Genomic DNA, 20,637 nt, shown 5'->3' with positions numbered 1-20,637 from the left:
TAGTAAAATACCTATAGAGTTTTTATGTGATGAAGATTTTAATAATAATAGATGATGTACATAGTTTAAATTTATCATACCCACTTAAGAGTTGCGATTAGAGAAATAAGAATGTGAGATATACGAATATTATTTCAAATCATATAATGAAATGAAAAGAAAATGTAAATGACATTTCATAAATCTATACATACGTCATACGTAAATGGAATATTTTAATTGTATACAATACAATACGGCCTGGTTGGCTGGTTCGTATATATACATAATGTATAAATCTGTACTTATATTTATCTACTTACTCGTAATCTCTTATCGTAATAATTTTGTAAGAAATTAGATTTTATAATAACAGTCGCCTACTCACAACTCACATGAATAAAAATGTCATTCGTCCCAAATGTTTGTCGTCTATGTAGTATACGTACACCACGGAAATAGAAACCCACAGTCTACGTTGAATCGGACATGTCCGAGAATAGTATTTTTGGAACCCCTGCACGTCCATATAGCTTATGCGATAGGAATTGATTCTAAGTATGATACTACGTTCAGACGAGTTATTTCAATTAGTGCTGTTTCACATTTCTATAAGCACCGTTGAGTTAAATTTTTTTTTCAATTTCCTCCTTTTGTAGGTTGTTAGCCATTTAAAGAAATTACATTTGCAAAATAAATCTGTTAACGGTCCCTAAGGCACGTACGCCTTTCAGTAATCAATCACCACTTAGTCTATCATATTCATACAGAGTAACATTATATTATATAGGTAGGTACACTTCAAGAATCAGATTTTTTACTAAATTGCTGTTACCGATATGGCTAATGGTATAAAGAAACTCGATGAATACAATTTAATGGTGCTCCGAGAACAACTATCATTGCCTGCTAATAAATATTGTTTTGACTGTCACCAAAGAGGACCGACATATGTGAATGTTACCATAGGCTCATTTGTCTGTACATCATGTTCTGGACTATTGTAAGTATCTATCTATCTATTAGAATAAAAACTATTTGATGTATTAAATCATAGTAGCTAATTGAAAACATTTAATGTCACTGAAATGTAATTACTATCAGTTTGTGATAGCGGATTATACTAAAAAACTTTTTTTTATTTTTATAATATTTACATTTGATTTGATATAAAACGTAAATAAAATAAACATTTTTTTCAAACTACAATATTTATTTTTAATATTTGATTAGATTTTTTTTTTTACATTAATAATTTATACCTATTATAGGTATCATAATTATCAATTATCAAATTTATTATTAAGAGTAAATTACATTTAATTTTATTGAAAATAATGATAGATTAAATATCTAAATTAACATTAAGTTAATTTACACAGGTTAATATTGATTTAAAAGTTATTACTCAAAAAGTAAGTTAAATCAACTATTTTAAACAACATTTAAATGATTATATACTTATATGTTATAATTTAATATTACTTATGTATATTATGTAATTTAAAATATATTAAGTTTTCATTTTTAAAATAGGTATTCTTAACTAAAAAATAATATAGTATTTCATACTTAAATAGTTATATATTTTTTATTAAATAAATTGTTATTTTTATTGATAAAAACATATTTTTTAAAACCAAATTGATCTTTTTATGGTATATTGGTATAGTTATTTACATTTTTAGTTAATGAATTAGATATTTATTATTTCCTGATAAGAATAAATCCATCAACTAAGTTATTTTTATTTGTAATATTTCTATACATGAATGTTTTTGAAATAAAATACATCTTTATCAATCTATTAATGTTCAATAATAATCATTTAAAAAAAACAATTACCAATATAGGTGCCTAATGTGCCTATACATTTAGTTTTGACAAAAATTCCAAATTAAATTATAGATCTATTATTAAGGAGGTAATTAACAGTTGTGTAGTTAAGATATAATTTACTATATCTAATTTACTCATCATACCTAATATATATTTAAATTTATTATTTTATTGTTTGATGAATATTTGATGATTTATTTATTTCCTATCAATCAATTTACAGAAATATGTATTAATAGCTATTACTCATCCATTTTAGTTTCATAATTGGTAGGAAATTATGCCTATAATTGTTGGCTTTAATTCCAATTAATAGGTATGTGTTTACTTATTGGTTTGCTTACTTCCTTTGAAATGAATGTTTAAAAGATAATTATATAAAAATAAATAAACAATAATACCTACCTACATCAACTGTAATTAATTATAAATTTAATTAGTCAAATATTTATCACTCCAATTAATAGCATATTATATCCTAATAAACACAAATGTATCGTTTAAATGTTTCTAGTTATTTATTTTAGTCATAATTTGCTAATAATTGCTATTATTTTTAAATTTAAATTATGTTTATAATTTTGAATATATGATATTCCAGATGAATATTAATTTATATTAGGTATAATAACATGGAGATTATAATATTTATATATATACCATTAATATTATCAACATAATATAATCTCTCTACTATATATTTTTACATATTCCAAATTTTCTTATTTTAAAAAGAAGGATCTTAGATAGTAAATAAAGATAGAAAAAATTACAGTATTTTTTTGCTATACGTCAATTAATATTTTTCAATATTTTAAATCTAGTATTTGTGAAGGGTGTTTTATCAATTACTTATTAATTGATAAATATTATACTGTATACATCATTAAATTTATTCAAGTTAAAAAAAAATTATTATCTAACAGCCATTTCCTTTATTTTTTATTCAAAGTTTTGTACTTATTATTTTATTTACAAAAATAATTAATAATTACAATTATTGTAAATAATTTTGGTATTAAAAAAAAGTATCTGTATAGTATAAAAAAAAATTGTGTTTGTCTAATTTTGGTAACATTTCAATTCTCAGTACGTTTTATTAAATTATACAACGACATCTTTTACAAAAGATTAAAATCATCAGTATCGGCAATAAATTTGAATTTCAAAATTCTTATTTTCGTCTATTGCATACCTTTGTACAATACATAACAGTATGTACTTTGATATTTTTAATACAATTTTTAGATATTTACAATTTTTATAATTAGATTTCTTGAAGTATCAAAAATAAATATAAATCTTAATAACATTTTAATCAATTAATTATTAATTTTAATTTTATATTTATATGTACATACATATTATATTTTTTATACTTTATAAATGATATGCCTCCTTTTAATAAAAATATGAATATTGATTTTACTAACAATACACAAAACACATAACTGTTAAGTTCAAAGAAAATACCTGACATTTTTAAGAAGATGTTATACCATGCATGTGTTGTCTCTCTTACTAACGTACATCATAGCAAATTTGCATTCAGCAGAATACATTTTGTGATATTTACTTTAATATTAGAGTTAATTTACCTATTATCAAATTTAAAGGTAAGAATATTAAATGTTATATGCTTTTCTTGATATTTCTTAGATAATATTCTTACCTTTAAATTTGATAATAGGTAAATTTACTTTAATATTAATGTTAACATCACAAAATGTGTCCTGCTGAACATAAATTTGCTATTATGTTAGTAAGACAGAGACAATACATGCGGGTATAACATCTTTGTAATGTTTATCTTAATTTATTTTGTTGATGATATATTAATATATTATAATATAAAAATTTAGTATTTATTGCAAAAAACAATATCAATTTCCATAGATATAATATTATATTAAGTTAAATTTATACGTATTTTGTATCAACAGTATAGTTTATAGTTATAAAATTTATTAAAATTTAATACAGTCCTAATTGATATTTTATCTCTGAGGTTGTCTCCATCTTAGAAATGCACAACATAGCACATTTTACGTTCATAATAATTCATTTTACTTTAATATTTTTAATATTAGAATGAATTGATCTATAATTTAAATCTAAAGTATCATCTAGGCTTTTATATATTTTAATTTTAAAGTAAGTTATGAAATTATAATATTGTAAATGTTTTTGTTAGATTGAGATAACATATACATGTATATTGTATAATGTGTATACTAGTGTTAATATATCAATGGAGTTAATATATATTTTAGTAGTAATATTGTAGATACCTTTAATTAATCAAATACATTTAATATATTTTAATAATGATTTGATGATTTAAAAATATTTTTTGGAAAATATCAATTGTTAAATTAAATTACTTTTCCTTTCTATTTTTTTTTTTTTTTTAATCAAAACACTAAGTATAAATTCTTATTTTCTTATTTTCAATATATTTTAAGCCAGGTACCAAACCAAATGATGATTTATTGTAAATGTTTAATAATAATACATCATTATCTTAGAAGCCTAGCTCTTAATAAGTCCATGTTAAATTAAATGATTTTTGCCTTCTTAAATAGTCAAGAGGTATAATGTATAATAATGTTAGACTTATTTTTTATCGAGTTCTTGAAAGCAAATAATATATTGTTAGCTCATTAACTACAACTATTAAAATAACATTCAATGTTCAAGTAAGAAAAATAAATACATCATTTTATAAAAACATCAAATTTGGTTTTCAATTTTTAAACTAAAAATATTGATGATAAATAATAAATCTTTAGGCCATAGCCTATGTCTATAGGGCTATATTGTTATTGCAAGTCTTAATAAAGCATTAAAGCATAGCAACTACCTAATAAAGGATTCCAATAAAACTAATAAAAATACCTAAGATATTTTTAATTATAACCAAAGGTCAAACGTCCATGTATTGGATGGATGCTATTGGTGAGACTATTCATAGTTGTTTATTAGGACAAAAATAAAAAATAAAATTAGGTAGGTCATATCTATAGACAGACAAATCAGAGTTGTTGTGGTCGTCATGACGTATGTATTTTGTTGTATGGAATCAATTCTGGTTGTTATAGTATTGTCTGTAAGACAGACATTAAATTTATTTTTTAACAAATTTACGTATATACATACAAATAAATATTAAAAAAATAAGAGTTAAACAAGATTCACTTTTAGGAGTGTTTGTAAATAAAATTTTGAAGTAATTAGTTATTTTCTTGTAATTTAAAAAATATTAGATCATTATGACTTGAAGCTTTTTGTCCTTATTCTTATGCATATTAATATTGGGTTTTCAAAATATTCACTAATTTTAAGCTAATTCATACCATGAGTCATAAATGTACTACATTAAATTGTTAGTTTCTTTAAATTCTATGTCTTACACATGGGCAACAGCAAATTTATGTTTAGAAGTTCCAATTTTATGTTGTTGAATTTATTATTAGAGTGTACCTATCATCAAACTTAAAGGTAAGATCATAATCTCTGTTTTATTATTGGTTTTTAACAATGTTTTAACATTTAACTGAATTACGAGTATGAGTATTTTAAAATTTATTTTGATGCCTTACACATTCATAATTTGCTTAAAAATTAAAATGCTGTAAAAAACCAATATTGTACACAGATAACCTTAAAGTTTGATAATAGATCAATGTATTCTAATATTTATACTAACAACATAAATTTGGAACTACTTAATGTAAGTTTTAGTATGTTATGCTTGTGTAAATTGAAGATAACACATGTATGTCCTTTTAACACTATTCTATGGTTTAAAGGTAACACCTTATAAGTTAATTATAACAATATTTAATTTAATATTAATATATTTGTTATTTTTAAAATAATGATTTAGTCTACTGTATTATTTATACAAAACAATTTCCTAATACTTAGTAATATTAATACGTCATTTACTTAGGAGACTTCCTTTTTTTTATATTTAGGAAATGATTTATTGTTGAATTAAAATTAAAAACTAATATTACATTGAAGGTGGTTTTTGGTACCAAATTGTATGTAATTTGTATTTAGTGAAGGGGAGGGGAGGTCAAAGGTAAAAAATTACCCAATATAATTTAATATTATTTTCAATAATTGGAAAAACAACAGAAAAAGGGGAATATTTATGCAACAGCAGTTTTCTACAAAATCAATTTTGTTTTTTTTTATTGTTATTAGTAAGGGATAAACCGTCTAAGGAGAGCAATGAATGTATTGATTTTACTTTATTATGATTTATTTTTGTATATATGTATGAGTACACGATAAGTAGTATTAAAATGTTTCGATTTTAAAAAAACTGGGTTATTTTAAATATTAAATTGGATTTAGTTTTTGCTTTAGAGATCAAAATTAAAAATCCCAGGACTTATTTTTATAATTGATAAAAGCAAAAAAAAAATTAAGAAAAAACTAGAATTTTTACATAAATCCTATTTGCAACAAGATTACCTGAAAACAAATAACTATTGATACTTAGTATTTTTATTTTTTTACATTTTTTTTTTTACATGTTTATATTGTTGATTTTAAAATATTTTGACTATTTTTGAGGTATTTATAGACATAAACATTTTTTTATTTTTTTCTAGAAATGTCGGTTAAAAATTATTTGCTGGTTAAAACTTTTTGAAAATTTAATTCAAAATGCTTCATAAGGTTTTAATTTTTTTAATAAAAAATATTGAAGATCTGTAGTCATAATATTTTTTATAATAGTTACTACATTTCATATTCACACGTAAAATAATTTTTTCTTTATAAACAAGTTTTGATATTTATTGTATTTCAAAATTAAATAATATTAGGTACCTACTTGAAATTTTCATAAAATGTTTATTTTATAATTTTCATTATTCAAACAAAATTTCATTTTTTCTCCTTAAATGTAGATAAAAAGTTATTCACTTGGTTTTTATATTTGAAAATTTAATACAATAAAATATTCCACAAAATGTAATCTTATATCTGTATAAAATAACAATTTGTAAATTATTTTGTTTTAATTTTAAAAAATTATTTGTACAAACTTAAATTTATTCAGTATTTTATATTATTATATATTAATTTTACTATACGCAATAAGCCAATAACATTTTTGATTTATTTTAAAGTATTATTTATTTATAGGTACTATAAGTCTATTTTTTCTGTTGTTTGGTATTTACAGAAAGATATTATTACAATTTTTGTTCTAGAAGTTGAAATATATAAGATGGTATAAAATATATATATTATTATTTATTTTAATAATAAAATACTAAAAGTGAAATAAATGACTTATAGCTTTATCAAAAAAAAATAATTTGATGATATAGGCTGATAGACCATGTCTAATCAGAATTGTTTTATGTATACAATGATATATCATTGAATTTTAATTTAACAGATTTATAATAGTAAGGTTAGATTAAAAACGTGCTCAACACCTAATTTACAGCAAAGCAGTACTCATTTTTCTAACTTTTTTAACTTTATATTAAAATGAATGAAAAAAATATATCTGAAATATATTTATAAATATGTATTTATTCTAATACCTTTGGGTAATAATTGTAGATTTATTTACTATATTTGTAATAAAATATCAAATTCTATTGAAAATTATTACTTCTTATTGAATTAAAACTTATCATATTTTTAATATTTAAAATAAACACTAGCTAAGTAATAAATAACTGTATATTATGTATTTTTGTTGATTCTTTAAAAAATATTTGTTTGTAAAAACCAATTTATTAGAAATAGAAATACTATTCAAGGTATTTTAATCAATGATAATATTATGCGTTCATTTAAAATCTTGATCTAGTAATAAATAATAGTTATTGAACTTTCTATGTTACATGCATTTTAATTGCATACTATTAGATACACAATATATAATATGTATAGTTTAAAAGAAATAAATAAGAATTTAGTATAACCATTAACTAGTACCATACAATAATATAGGAGATGGTAAAATATTTAAAATCATTGATGACGTTATTTGTTAAATTGTTTTCATTTCCCATCTGTTTTAAATAATATTATTTAGTGTCAACAAAGTGACAGTCGTACACATGTGTTCATGATAAATTTAATTGTATAGTTATTAAACAATAACTGTGATCATTTGTGATCATATTTTCAAGTACAATACATTTGTTTTATAGACGAGGCCTTACTCCACCACATAGAGTGAAAAGCGTATCAATGGCAACATTTAGCACTGAAGAAATTGACTTCATTAAATCCAGAGGAAACGAGGTAAGTGATATTTATATTACATACAGGTTTTTTAGGAAAAGACTTGATGATTTGTAAAATATAAACATTTAAGTCTTATTGAATGTTACCTATAATGTAATTTAAAAAATCAAGTATTTATATAACTGATGAATATGTACTTTGTATGTTATTTATTACATTAGTTGTTTAAACAGAATACTTAATAATATTTTAACTTAACTTAACGAGAGGTCAAAATTATATTAATTGTAATGTATTACTTTTAAAATTATTATTATTTTGTAAACAAAATTCCATACTTATTTATTTTATAGTTAAAATGTATTCTTAAAATTTTCTATGTATATTTTTACCATGTAATGACAAATTATTTGGATATGAGTTCACATTTTGTTTAATTGTTGTGAAGTATGTATGGATGTAGTATTCCTTCTCCCCATCTTGAATATGATTTTATAATTGATACAAACCACATTATTATATTAACTCAATAATGCTACTTAACTACATTATTGCATTAACTCAATAATGCTACTTTGGTATCATAATTTTAAAAAAACACCAGATTCCTTTGCTGTCTAGTTGCTGGTATGTAATTAATTTGGTTATTACTGATAAATAATAATTAATAACTATGATAAATAAGGTTTCTATCCATAAAGAAAATAAAGATAACATAGTGTTTTAATTTTGTAAATACTATTATAATAAATAGGTATAATTGTATAGGATATTGAATATAGATTATAATTTATAGTTAATTATAACACTGTGGTCTACAACTGTGACAACTGAAATGATACATTTCTATTTTGTCATGCTGTCATTGTATAATTTAAATAGGTATGTAGTTTTATGTTTATATGTGTATATAAGTAAATTGTACATAATACACATGTGTATCATAGTTTTGTTGAAATATGTTTTAATGTATAAAAAAATTATTTATGGGTAATATTTACATATAACAATTTTATGAACATAAATTACACCACTCGAGTAAAAATATCATACACAGACAAAATAAAATAGTTATGAATAAAATTCATTTTATAAAATTATGATACAATATAATATACTAAACATAAACAAATTCCTAGAATATTTAAATTTTAAATAATACTTTTATTTTTATAATTTTTACTGTCCATAAAATTTTAGTAATAATTAAGTAAATTGAACAAAACAACAATTCAAGCCTTTTTTAAATTGAAAAATTCAGATGGTAAAATGGTTTTTTTATGTTTGCTACTGAAACTGTTTCTCATTCACGTTATGTAATAAAGATACGTAATATTTATATCAATCTCAGTGGAGTTAGGTCAAAGTTCAACTCTTTGTTTTTATAGTAGTTGATATTACAATTTAATAAATTGCATATTCTTAAAGTCTGATAGTCTAATGTCTAATATGAAAAAAAAAGACAGAAAAATAAGCATAATAAGAGTTTTCATTCAGAATATGCAAAATAAATTACATATTTTGTTTAAAAATAATATAAAACATAAACAATACTTTATTTAGATGATAAAAAAATAAACATACAAAATAATATGTTGAAATGTATAATAATTCTACCAATAATGATGCATGATCAGCAATTGGCCTGATCTTTAACCTTCGCATATACCTGTAAACTAATTACAAGACAATGACTATATCAATAGAATGAGATGAATAGATTATTTAAAAAAAAGTCTAAATGTATTGAAAATGTAATTTTACTGGTGGCAGTTAAACTGTGCTATTTTCATAGGGACAATTTTTATAAATTGAGTTTGGTCTCTTTATCATCAATCTTAATGATATATTATACTGTTATTTTTATCCAATTCTATTAATCTTTAAACTTCTAACCCTTATAAAAAAAATTGTGATTATACTTTTGATATTTATTAAGAGGATATTATACCCGCATGTGTTGTCTCTGTCTTACTAATGTAGATCATAGCAAATTTTTGTTCAGTAAAACACATTCTGTGATGTTAGCTTTAATATTAGAATAAATTTACCTATTATCAAATTTAAAGGTAAGAATATTATCTAGGGCATCTCATAGGCTTTTATTAATATCTTAATCTTTAAGTGAGTTATGGTTATGTAAAATATTAAAACTTTAAAATGCTCGTAACTCGCTTAAAAATTAAAATACATACCAACAAAACCCTATAAGATGCCCTACATTACTACCTTTAAGTTTGATAATAGGTAAATTGACTCTAACATTAAAGCTAACATCACAAAATGTGTCCTACTCAACGAAAATGTGCTAAGTGGTATTTTTATAACTAGTAGAATAATATATTTGCTTGATTATGTATTGCATATTATTTTAGTATGTGATCAGTCAATTAAATTAAAAATAGTTCATTGGATTACATTTTTATTAAAAATAATATTTCAACAAATAATTCTAGTTTGATGTTGAGTAATGACATAAAATATTGTTTAAACAATGTCTACTATTTTTAAATTATCTATACGTTAAATGTTTTATTTAATACTATTAGTATATCATTCTTCATGAATACAATGTACATAATGTATTTGAACAGCTAATCAATATCAATCAAATTATGAATTCAATTTTTGATAACTTTTAAATTTGGATATGATTGATTTTATAGATCATATTTATTTATTTTTTATACATAAAAAAGTAATGAGTAATTACTATCTGCTGAAGGAGATGTATTACTCACATGTGTTGTCTTTGTTATACTAACACATACCATATTAAACTATACGTTCATCAGTTCTAATTTTGTGTGTTCAGCTTAAAAATTAGTGTTAAATAATTTCTAATAGGTTATAAATATTAGATTTATCATAACTTGCTTAAAAATTAAAATACCATAAAAAATCGACGAGAGAACACAGATAATGTTCTTACCTTTAAGTTTGAATATAGAGATCATTTAACTAATTTTTAAGCTTAACACAAAAAATTGTAACTGCTGGAGGTATATTTTGGTATGGTATGTGCAGTGGAGGCCTAAAGCATGGGTGAACTGGGTGGTCGCCTCCAGAATAGGGGCGCCGGAAGTGCATTTATAGATACTAAAAAAATTGTAAAACTTATGGCTTTTTAGTAAAAAAATTTTTAAAGAATAATGGTGTGTTCCTCTATAGTAATAAATTGTTATATATTTAAGCTATATTTTTAAGGGCGCCATAATATCTTGGGCCGGCACTGGGTATGTATTAGTAAGATAGAGGCAACACATACAGTACAATGTATTCTTAATTTACTGTATTTTGATTCATTCTATTTTTATATAATGAATACAAACGTACACGAAAGGTGTTATATATGATGTATAATTCAATCACTTGATATTCAATCAAATTTACACTTATGTTGTAGAGCTGTGAACGGGTCTGGTTAGGAATGTACGACTCAAAACAACCTACAAATGATGAAAAACAAATAAAAGATTTTATGGTTGCAAAATACGAAAAAAAAATTTATTATTCTGATCAAGTTTCACAAAAACTAACCAATGGCATTCAGACAAGACCCTTTGTTACCACTATTACTACAAATCTTCAAGTAAATATAAATTATTTAAGTATTTAAGTTTTATGAAAACATCTAATTATTTTATTATTTTATATACATATTTAATCATATACTTTTAATTTATTAATTATCTATAGAAACCTAGTACTACTACTACACCTGCAATAAATATATCATCCTCAAACAAGTTTGAATTTTTTAAAGAAGAACCTTCAAACCAAAATCAATCTCCAATTCAAACATCTCAATCTTTTGCAAATTTTGAAAATAACCCAGTATTTTCTACATCTTTTGATACTTCTAAAAATATTGGTATGTATAACATTTAAAATACTGTTGAGAAATAAATTTAAATTATTTATATGTAACTATTAAGCATAATTAGTATTTAATAGTAAGTCTTGAATTTCTTAATACCCTAAAATTTTAATAATTTAAATAAACACGTCATAAATTAAAATTGTGAGGTTTGAATATATATGAAACATTTATTTGCTTAAAATTATAATAATTAAGAATTCTGTTATATTTGATCTTTTAAATTTTGGATAATTTTTTGTGATTCATTTTTTATTTAAAAAATATTATTATACAATAATGTATACAATATACTCCACGCCCCAATTTGTTGTTAGTCAGTATCTTAAAAATAATATACTAAATTTATGTTCAGCGTTCATGTTTATTTAATTTCATTAGTTTTAATATAAAAGCAAATTTACTAACTATTAAACCTAGCAAAAATATTGTCTGTTATTTTTGATTTTTAATTTTAAATGAGTTGTATAAAATGTTAATAATTTATAAAAATATAAAAAAACACCCCTCTCACATAATAGAAAATGTCGTTCCTGTTAAGTTTGAAAATAATTAAACTAACATTAATATTAAGTATAAAAAAGTTAAATATAAACTGCTGAATTTAAATTTACACACTTTTAAGAAGGAGACAATGTGGTATCCTCGTAGAAATATTAAAACTGATTTTATGATGACCTAATATTTATTGGTTTATGTCAAGACTTCAATTTTAAGTTTGTCCAACCACTTCAAACTGGATATTTTGATTATTTGACATCAAATCCAATACAATTTTCACCAGCAAGAAAACCGAACAACATAAATAATCGATGGAGTGAGTTAAATTGGTTTGGTGATGTGATTGTTCCCATCCTTGGTTGTAAAGCTTAGAAGTAATTGTTTGCAATAGCACTTTTTTTAGTATTGGCTTGATTATATCAGTTTTGTTTTATTCTGTTTTATTTCATATCTATTTGTACAAATATCCTAAACTTTAGAGTATGCATTATTTATTTTTAATTAAAACAATAAAATTAACCTACAAAATCACTTATTAAAAAAAAAAAAAATTCTTTATAAGGAATTATAGTTACTAAATAAACACAGTATTATTGATTTGTTTAGATAATAATGTATTTCACTTCATTTTTATTTTATTTTTAAGTATGTAATATTATAAAACAAATTTAAATTTAGAATGATTATTTACTTTAATAATTTAGTAAAAAATAAAAGTATTTAATACCAAATTATTATAATAAAGTTTTGCCAAAATATATTAATGTATTGTTTGTTGTTTTACAAACATTAACATGAAACATTTGCTTTCAACAAAAACTATTTTGTGTTGTTAATATTAATTATTTAATATTACAATAAATTGACTTATACAATTTTAAAGTAAGAATATTATCTGGGTTCTGGTTGATTTCTTTAATTTTAAAGGTATTTATAAGAATTTTTAAATACTTTTAATTTTTAATAAGATAGGAATAAAATTTATAAAAAAAAGTAGATAAATTAATAACTGATCTGTTGTACATAAGAGTTGAGTTTATGTATATGAAAAACAAATCCAAGCACAAACAATTTGTGATCCTATATTTATTATTTATATTCTGTGATATTATAGTAATTTATTTTAGTAACATGGTAGATTTAATTAATTTTTTTTTTTTTTTTTTAAGTATTGTCTACTTAATTAGTACTTATGAGAGAAACCTTATTAAATTGTCATGCCTTAATTTTAAAAAAACTGAACATTTTGTACATTTTTAAATAGAAATGTTTGTGATTTTGACGAATTTTGTAAAAATTTAACCTAGTAGACGCTTATAAAAATAAATTGTGCTAGTGCATTTTAAAACTTTTTATATTCTTAAAATAACAACAGGTTGGATATTGTTATATGATTTCATATTTTTAAATTATTTTGAAAAGTATTGTAGGTTCTATTTTTAATCCCCTCCCCTTTTCACCAAGTTAAAACAAGTCCCTAATTTCTACAAGAAACTACCCTGGAAGTTGAAAATCAAAGAATATTGTCTACTATAAAAGTTCTAATTAAGATAAAAAATATCATTGTAAATCGTTACAATCATCCCTTTGTTGTGAATCTAAAAAAAAACTAAAGAAGGTAAGCTGATAATATTGTTATCGTTAAGTTTAGTAATGAGCTAATTAATTAATATAACAATATAAAGAGAACAATACAAAATGGTTTCTGCTCAATGGAAATTTGCTATGTTGTATATTTGTAAGACAAAACATGTATCACGTAAAAATTATCATGTCCTTTAGAGGATACTTTTACTTACTTCAATAATTATGTATGCATGTTAGTTCATTTGATCATATTTTTTTCTGAGTGTAGCTTAATAAGAAATGATTGTTATAAAATAATTATTTATTTCATTTAATATTAATGTTTTTAAATAATAATATATTCATAAGTGTCATAAAGAAATCGATGAACACATTTATCAAATATAAGAAAAGGAAATGCGTGTTGTGTATAAACAATTTTAATTTTTCATTTAGTTATATAAAAAATATTTGATCATTTTCTTTTGTTATGTGGATAATCCTATTTATTTAATATATAATAACAGGGCTCAAATTTTATATTAATTGTTAATTATTCTAGAATATAGAAATAAATAATAAAAGCAGAGTAAGAACTATGTATTTGTGTATCTCAAAGATTCCAAGTACAAAATTTCATATTTCATAATATTTTATATTTTTTTTTTATTTTTTATTTTGTAGTTTTGAAATAAAAGGAAAAAAGTAGGTAATTGCCTCTCTATATCATCATAGTAGTCGAATGTATCTCATGTTGTGTTAAATTTGAATAAAACAATAAATGATTACATGCAAAAAAAATTTTGAGTGAAGACTATAAATATACTATAAATATATTGCTATTAATTATTATAGTAATCGTTTTCACTATTAGTAATACGGAATAAACTATAAATAAGCAATAGCATAAAATAAATCTAAATATTTTTATAATATTATTGTGTATATAAAATGTAATGATAACATGAAATTAAATTCCGTCAAAAAATATTTCACATCAGAATAATTAAAATTGTAAAATTAACATTAACTTACTTCAAATATATTCGTAAAAAAAAAAAAATTAAGTTAATAAATTTTTCTTAAATATGGTTCCACTATAAATAACTTATGGTAATAATTTCAAGTATTTAGGCTTATTAGCATTTTAAATGGAACAAAAAAAAAAATAAAAAATAAAAACCGTTTTTGCATAATTATCATTTTTCTTTAATTTGTTTTTTGTGTTGATACTGTGATTTTTTTAATTTTGACCCACTTCCATAAGCCATAAATACTAACTAGTTCGAATTTCTTACTAAAAAAATCACCCTCATAGTAAAAATCATAGTATTTTTGCTTTTCCAAAAGGTGATGAAAGACAGACAGAAGTACAAAAATAATTGTAAAATAAATATATTCATTATTTATCTTAAAAAAAAAAAATCAATATATAGCAAATTTTCTTTTAGAAATTTGTTTTTAGAAAATTTTATGTAGTATGATTGAACTACTTTAAAGATCGATAAGTCAACATTAAATTTATAATCATAAAATATATAAACTAAAACTTGCTACTATTTCCTATATTTTTAGAGCAAAATTTACAGCGCATATTTCAAGATTTATTTGGTATAATGTTGCATATTATTTTACTTTTCAGTGATATAAAGTCTGAGCCTTGTTAATAAATAATAAATAATCAATTGTCATTTTAACTGTTTTACAAAAAAAAAAAATAATTGTATTTTGTGTTATTTATAAATTTATTCCACAAAATATAGGTGTTGCTATTGAAAGTACAAGTCCTAGTACTAGTTGGAAATCAAATGGTGCATCAAGTCAAGGACCAACTGAAGACCGTTACGCTGCATTGAAAGATCTCGATTGCTTAATGAAATCTCAAGTTCAACAAGATACTCCTCCCCAATTAAATAATAGTAACAGTTCTGCATGGAGTAAGTAAAAAAATAGTTTAATTGTAAATTAAACTTAGTGTTATAAATTTTCATAGGTTCCGATGCTTCTTTGAATGGAACATGGAGCAGTCAAGTTTCCGAGAATACACCTCAAAACCCATTCAAAAGTAATAATACTTATAATTTAGAGGACATTACATCTTCTTATACTCTGTAATTTACTTAACCTTCGTTATATAAATGCATAATATACAAAACATTTAACAGAACAAATAGTGTATTATTAAGTTTAATATTACAATGAATGGACCCTGCTATTATTAAATTTGTAAGATTATCTAGAATATTATAGGCATTAAATGATATTTTAATTTTAAGTGAACTATAAAAATATTACAACTTTAAAATACTGATAATTCGTTTTAAAATTTTAATTTCAATGAAAGCGTACATTTGCTCTGATCTTAATTTATCTGACCTTTAAATTTGATAATAATTCAATTCATTCTAGTATTAAAGGTATAATATAATATCAATATTACCAAACAATAATATTTATTCTGATGAACCAAATGTTGATTGTTGTACAGTTTTTGAGACGGGAAGCTGCCAGTATTCTTAACATTAATTATTCATTATTAATTTAAATACTAATGATTTATTTTTTTTTATGTAGATAGTGTTCAAGATGATTGGGCATCATCGAATAATGTAGTTAATCCATTTTCAAATAACATATCAGGTATATTTATTTTAAAATATGTTAAATTAATTATTTTAATCTATCTTTATTGAGTATCTACCTCTATATAGTAATATTAAATTATAGTGTACAAAAGTTTAAAAATTAATTTAATAACTACATATTATATATATAAATAAACATCTATTAAAGATATAAATATTAACAATGTATGAGTATGAGTTAATAATTTTGGTAATTTGATGAATATTGTTCAAATTTGATTTAAATGCTTAAAAATAAATAAAAATACACGCATCATTGTAAAATCACTGAATATCAAAAATTTACCCACAATTTTCAACCAAAAAATTATAAACCATTCAGGGTTGATATTTAATTTATTGTAACTAAATAATAATTGACAAATTATTCATTATATTTTTATTTCTTGCTATTTATTATCATGGATATTTTCAAAGGTATTTAATATTACTCTAGTATACTCAATTTGTAGAAAAAATATTATTTATACATAATTATGTTGATTAATTTGATATGACATATTATTATATGTTAATTTGATTATTTGTTAAATAAAAATAATTCCATAAATTACTCTTTAAACAATTGGAGTTTATTAAAATTGATAAGAAACCCGCTAATTATCAACTATAAAAATAAAAATAAATATTTGTACTACTAATATTTATAAATATATATTATTTTTATTTTATATAATTTTTAAATTTGAATATAATACTATTAATTTTTTAGATGATTGGCAGAATAATATCCAATGGCCAAATGGTTTAACTTCCAGTCAATCAATGGGTTTTAATGATGTAACACCTTGGAATGCTGATTTCTCAAATCCATTTAAAGTAATTAACTTTAAATTAATTGATTTATAATAATCAAAAAATTAAATAATATAAAAAGTTTATATTTATATAGGTTGGATCAGCGTCTCCATTAAATAAACATTCAAGCAATCCATTTTTATAAGACCAATTACATCTCTCATTAAAGAAAATGAAATTATCTGGTAAATTGAAAAGGATCATCAATGCATAGCTATAACAATGGATTTATTATATTTTAATAACAATAAAATGTTATAAATCTCAAATTGGCAAAAAATATAATTAAACATATTTAATAATAATTAGAATGAAATATTAGTTTTTAATTAACTATTTCAAGTGTATAATCTCATATAGCTGGCCATTTATTACTATTCCTACATTCAAATTTATGCAACTATCTAGTCTTGAAAATATTTATAGTTCGCCTCAAGTTTTTACATGGTTATTTTTTAACTAAAAATTATTTTTATAAGTTTTAAATATTTGTCTATATAACTCAATACATGATCAGTGTATCAAACAAATGTTGTAGCATTATATTAATTAATATTATTAAAATACAGTTAGTCTTGCAACTTATAACTTATGAAACCACAAACTTATTTTTATGTATATTTACTCCAGTCATAGCAAATTCATGAGTTTATCAATTTATTGCATGTCCAAACTTCCAAGTTTCATCCAAATAGCTTAAAGAATTGTGCTTTAGTTTTTGATAAAGTTTTTAATAAGTAACATCATATACTAAAAAGTTATATTTCACTGCAGTCCCAATATTTCCAAAAAATTTTGAATTCTGGTTTTTTCATTTAAGTGTGTTAAAATAATTTTTGAATTAAACAAATCACTTATTGCAGTACTTCAAGTTTAGCAAAATTGTATTCTTAGTATTTACGTACAAATTTAATTTTAATAATACATTTTCAAATCATTATCTTGTCATGCCCCAAAATGTTAACATTAATTATAACTTTTATAATATAATCACTTATATTTAATGTTTAATTGTAAACATTTCTTCTTCTTTTTATAAATTTAAATCAAGAAATATTCATCATTAGAATAAGCTAAAATATATACTTTATTTGTGAAACAAAAACTATAAATATTGGGATTGGTAGAAAGTGAATACTTTAATGTATTTTAAGAGATCCGTCAATTAAATTGTAAAAATAAATAATATAAAATGAAAAATTTATATTTATAGAATCTCATAACACATGGTTTTATGGTACACAATAAATGTGTATCATATAATATATATAAGTTTAATGTATATTATAATATCACATACATTTCACATGTATTATAGATTTTTAGTGTCCGGAGTTCATATAAACTATGTGTTAACTATTAGTATTTAAATAATATTAATTATTTTATATTTTTACTCATTGATTAATATTTTATTCTAATTTATTTTCAATTAAAAAAATATTATAATCTAACATTTATTGAAGTGATTATTTAAGTTATTAAATTAATTAACTCATTTCGAACAAAAAAAAATAGTCACTTAACTACTTTGAGTATTAGTTTTAAAAATTGTAATATACAGTCAAAAAGAAAGTTGTTATTTTTTTTATATACCATGAGTTTTAATTGTAATATTTATGAAATTTAAATATGTATTCCTGAAACAAAATACTATATTTTATTTTAATGTTAACAAAATTTACCAAGATTTACCTAATTATTGTTCTTGATGATTTTAATTATATGTTTTTGTAATGGTACACCAAAATTGGTGTATTTAAAAATCATTGTATTTATATTTATTTTTTTTTTTATTTAAATGAAATATTATTTAGCATCAAAAAAAATTGTTATATTAAATGATATTTGATAAAAATAATTTAATTGGAAACTAAAATTTAATATTTTGTTTGTTTTATTTGTTATGTCTTAAATTATTTACTAATATTTAATGTATAAATAGTTTATGTGGCTAAATTAAAACCACAATAAACTACTAAAATAAAATATTTAATCAATGTTGATGATTACTAAGTTAAATAAACAAATTTGAATGTATATTGTAGGTTATTACATGCATTAATCCTACATTATACTATATATTGTTTATAATTTTTATTAGATGTTAAATTGGCTTGGAATTATGTTTGTATGCACCAAAGTATGTTATTCATGTTTAACAAATGTAACTGTGATAAAATTTTTTATTGTACCTAAAATGTATGTTTAATTTTGAGGAATATTTATCTTGGAATAAGTTAAGTTTGTTGAATTAGTATTTTGAATGGGCTATATTTATCAAAGTCAGTTTTTACCCATTGGTTGTTAAATGAATTATTATTTCATTTTTCTAATAAAAAAATTATAAAAAATTTCTTTAAAGTAATTATCTTCTTAAATTATTCATGTTTTGTATATAATTTTCTAACTTATTAATAAATTATAAATCCTTATAAAGTTATAACACTGTAATCGAAAAATCATATAGATTATGTATACATAGACCACTCTTATACATTCAGGTACATTAATTAAGAATTGAATAATTTTATTTAAAATTAGTATAATATAGTAGATTAAAGAACCCTCTTTCTCATTTTACATAATAAATCTTGTTAAAACTATTTTAATTTAGTGTAGTTGCACAGCAGTTTAAAAATATTTTTTTGGCTTTGATCACTGTTTGTCAATTAAATACACTTATCTATTTGTTTAATACTTCCATACCATACATTTCAATATCTTAACATTTGTATCAACCATTTTTATATAACCTTGGCTGTTATACCTAATATGTTATTTTTTTATATGTTGCACAGGGTGATTCATTATTCAAATAGTTCTAAGATGATATTCGGGTGGATATTACTAATAAAATCAAGATATGTTTTGTTGTTTTTGTATTTAATATATATATATTTATATGTATATATATGTTGAATAATAATACTTGAAACTTACAGGGTTGTGGAAATAAATATTTACCAAAACAAATGTATATACAATAAAACATAAAACATTTTAATATTATAGAAAATAGTATTATAAAAAAATGATTCCTAATTAACAATACAATAGTTATGTCAATAAAATTAACCTAATTCAAATGAAAAATTTAAAAATAATCATCAAAAATACTGTTAATTATTATTCACTTTCTTAAAAAAAAAATTATTCCTGATTAAATACTAAATATTATTCATACCAAAGTAATTT

General features: G+C 21.5%; 1 protein-coding gene across 3 annotated transcripts; it reads left to right on the top strand.

The window, feature by feature from the left end:
* Positions 1-496: 496 nt before the first annotated feature.
* LOC113559789 (arf-GAP domain and FG repeat-containing protein 1) lies at positions 497-18,779 on the top strand. 3 transcript variants are annotated; one of them, XM_026965543.1, is made up of 10 exons: positions 497-982; positions 8,013-8,106; positions 11,456-11,641; positions 11,749-11,923; positions 12,633-12,746; positions 15,760-15,933; positions 15,990-16,061; positions 16,571-16,636; positions 17,354-17,460; positions 17,519-18,779. In XM_026965543.1, exons 1-10 carry the CDS (start codon positions 819-821, stop codon positions 17,531-17,533), a joined length of 1,167 nt encoding a protein of 388 aa, XP_026821344.1. In that variant the 5' UTR covers positions 497-818; the 3' UTR covers positions 17,534-18,779. The 3 variants fall into 3 exon arrangements, with proteins under 3 accessions (XP_026821344.1, XP_026821343.1, XP_026821345.1); XM_026965542.1 differs by having other exon boundaries at positions 507-982; positions 17,534-18,779; XM_026965544.1 differs by lacking the exon at positions 12,633-12,746 and having other exon boundaries at positions 523-982; positions 17,534-18,779.
* Positions 18,780-20,637: the final 1,858 nt, after the last annotated feature.

The sequence above is a fragment of the Rhopalosiphum maidis genome, chromosome 3, assembly GCF_003676215.2.
Source record: "Rhopalosiphum maidis isolate BTI-1 chromosome 3, ASM367621v3, whole genome shotgun sequence".
NCBI lineage: Eukaryota > Metazoa > Arthropoda > Insecta > Hemiptera > Aphididae > Rhopalosiphum > Rhopalosiphum maidis.
The sequence above is the reverse complement of the archived record's forward strand: the minus strand, read 5'-3'. Positions and strand labels throughout refer to the sequence as shown.

What these genes read in the sequence shown, in the direction of transcription:
- LOC113559789 (XM_026965542.1), top strand. Translation starts at nt 819, where the DNA reads ATGGCTAATGGTATAAAGAAACTCGATGAATACAATTTAATGGTGCTC. An exon ending in ACATCATGTTCTGGACTATT is followed by an intron (nt 983 to 8,012) that starts GTAAGTATCTAT and finishes TTTGTTTTATAG; the next exon opens with ACGAGGCCTTACTCCACCAC. An exon ending in CAACATAAATAATCGATGGA is followed by an intron (nt 12,747 to 15,759) that starts GTGAGTTAAATT and finishes CACAAAATATAG; the next exon opens with GTGTTGCTATTGAAAGTACA.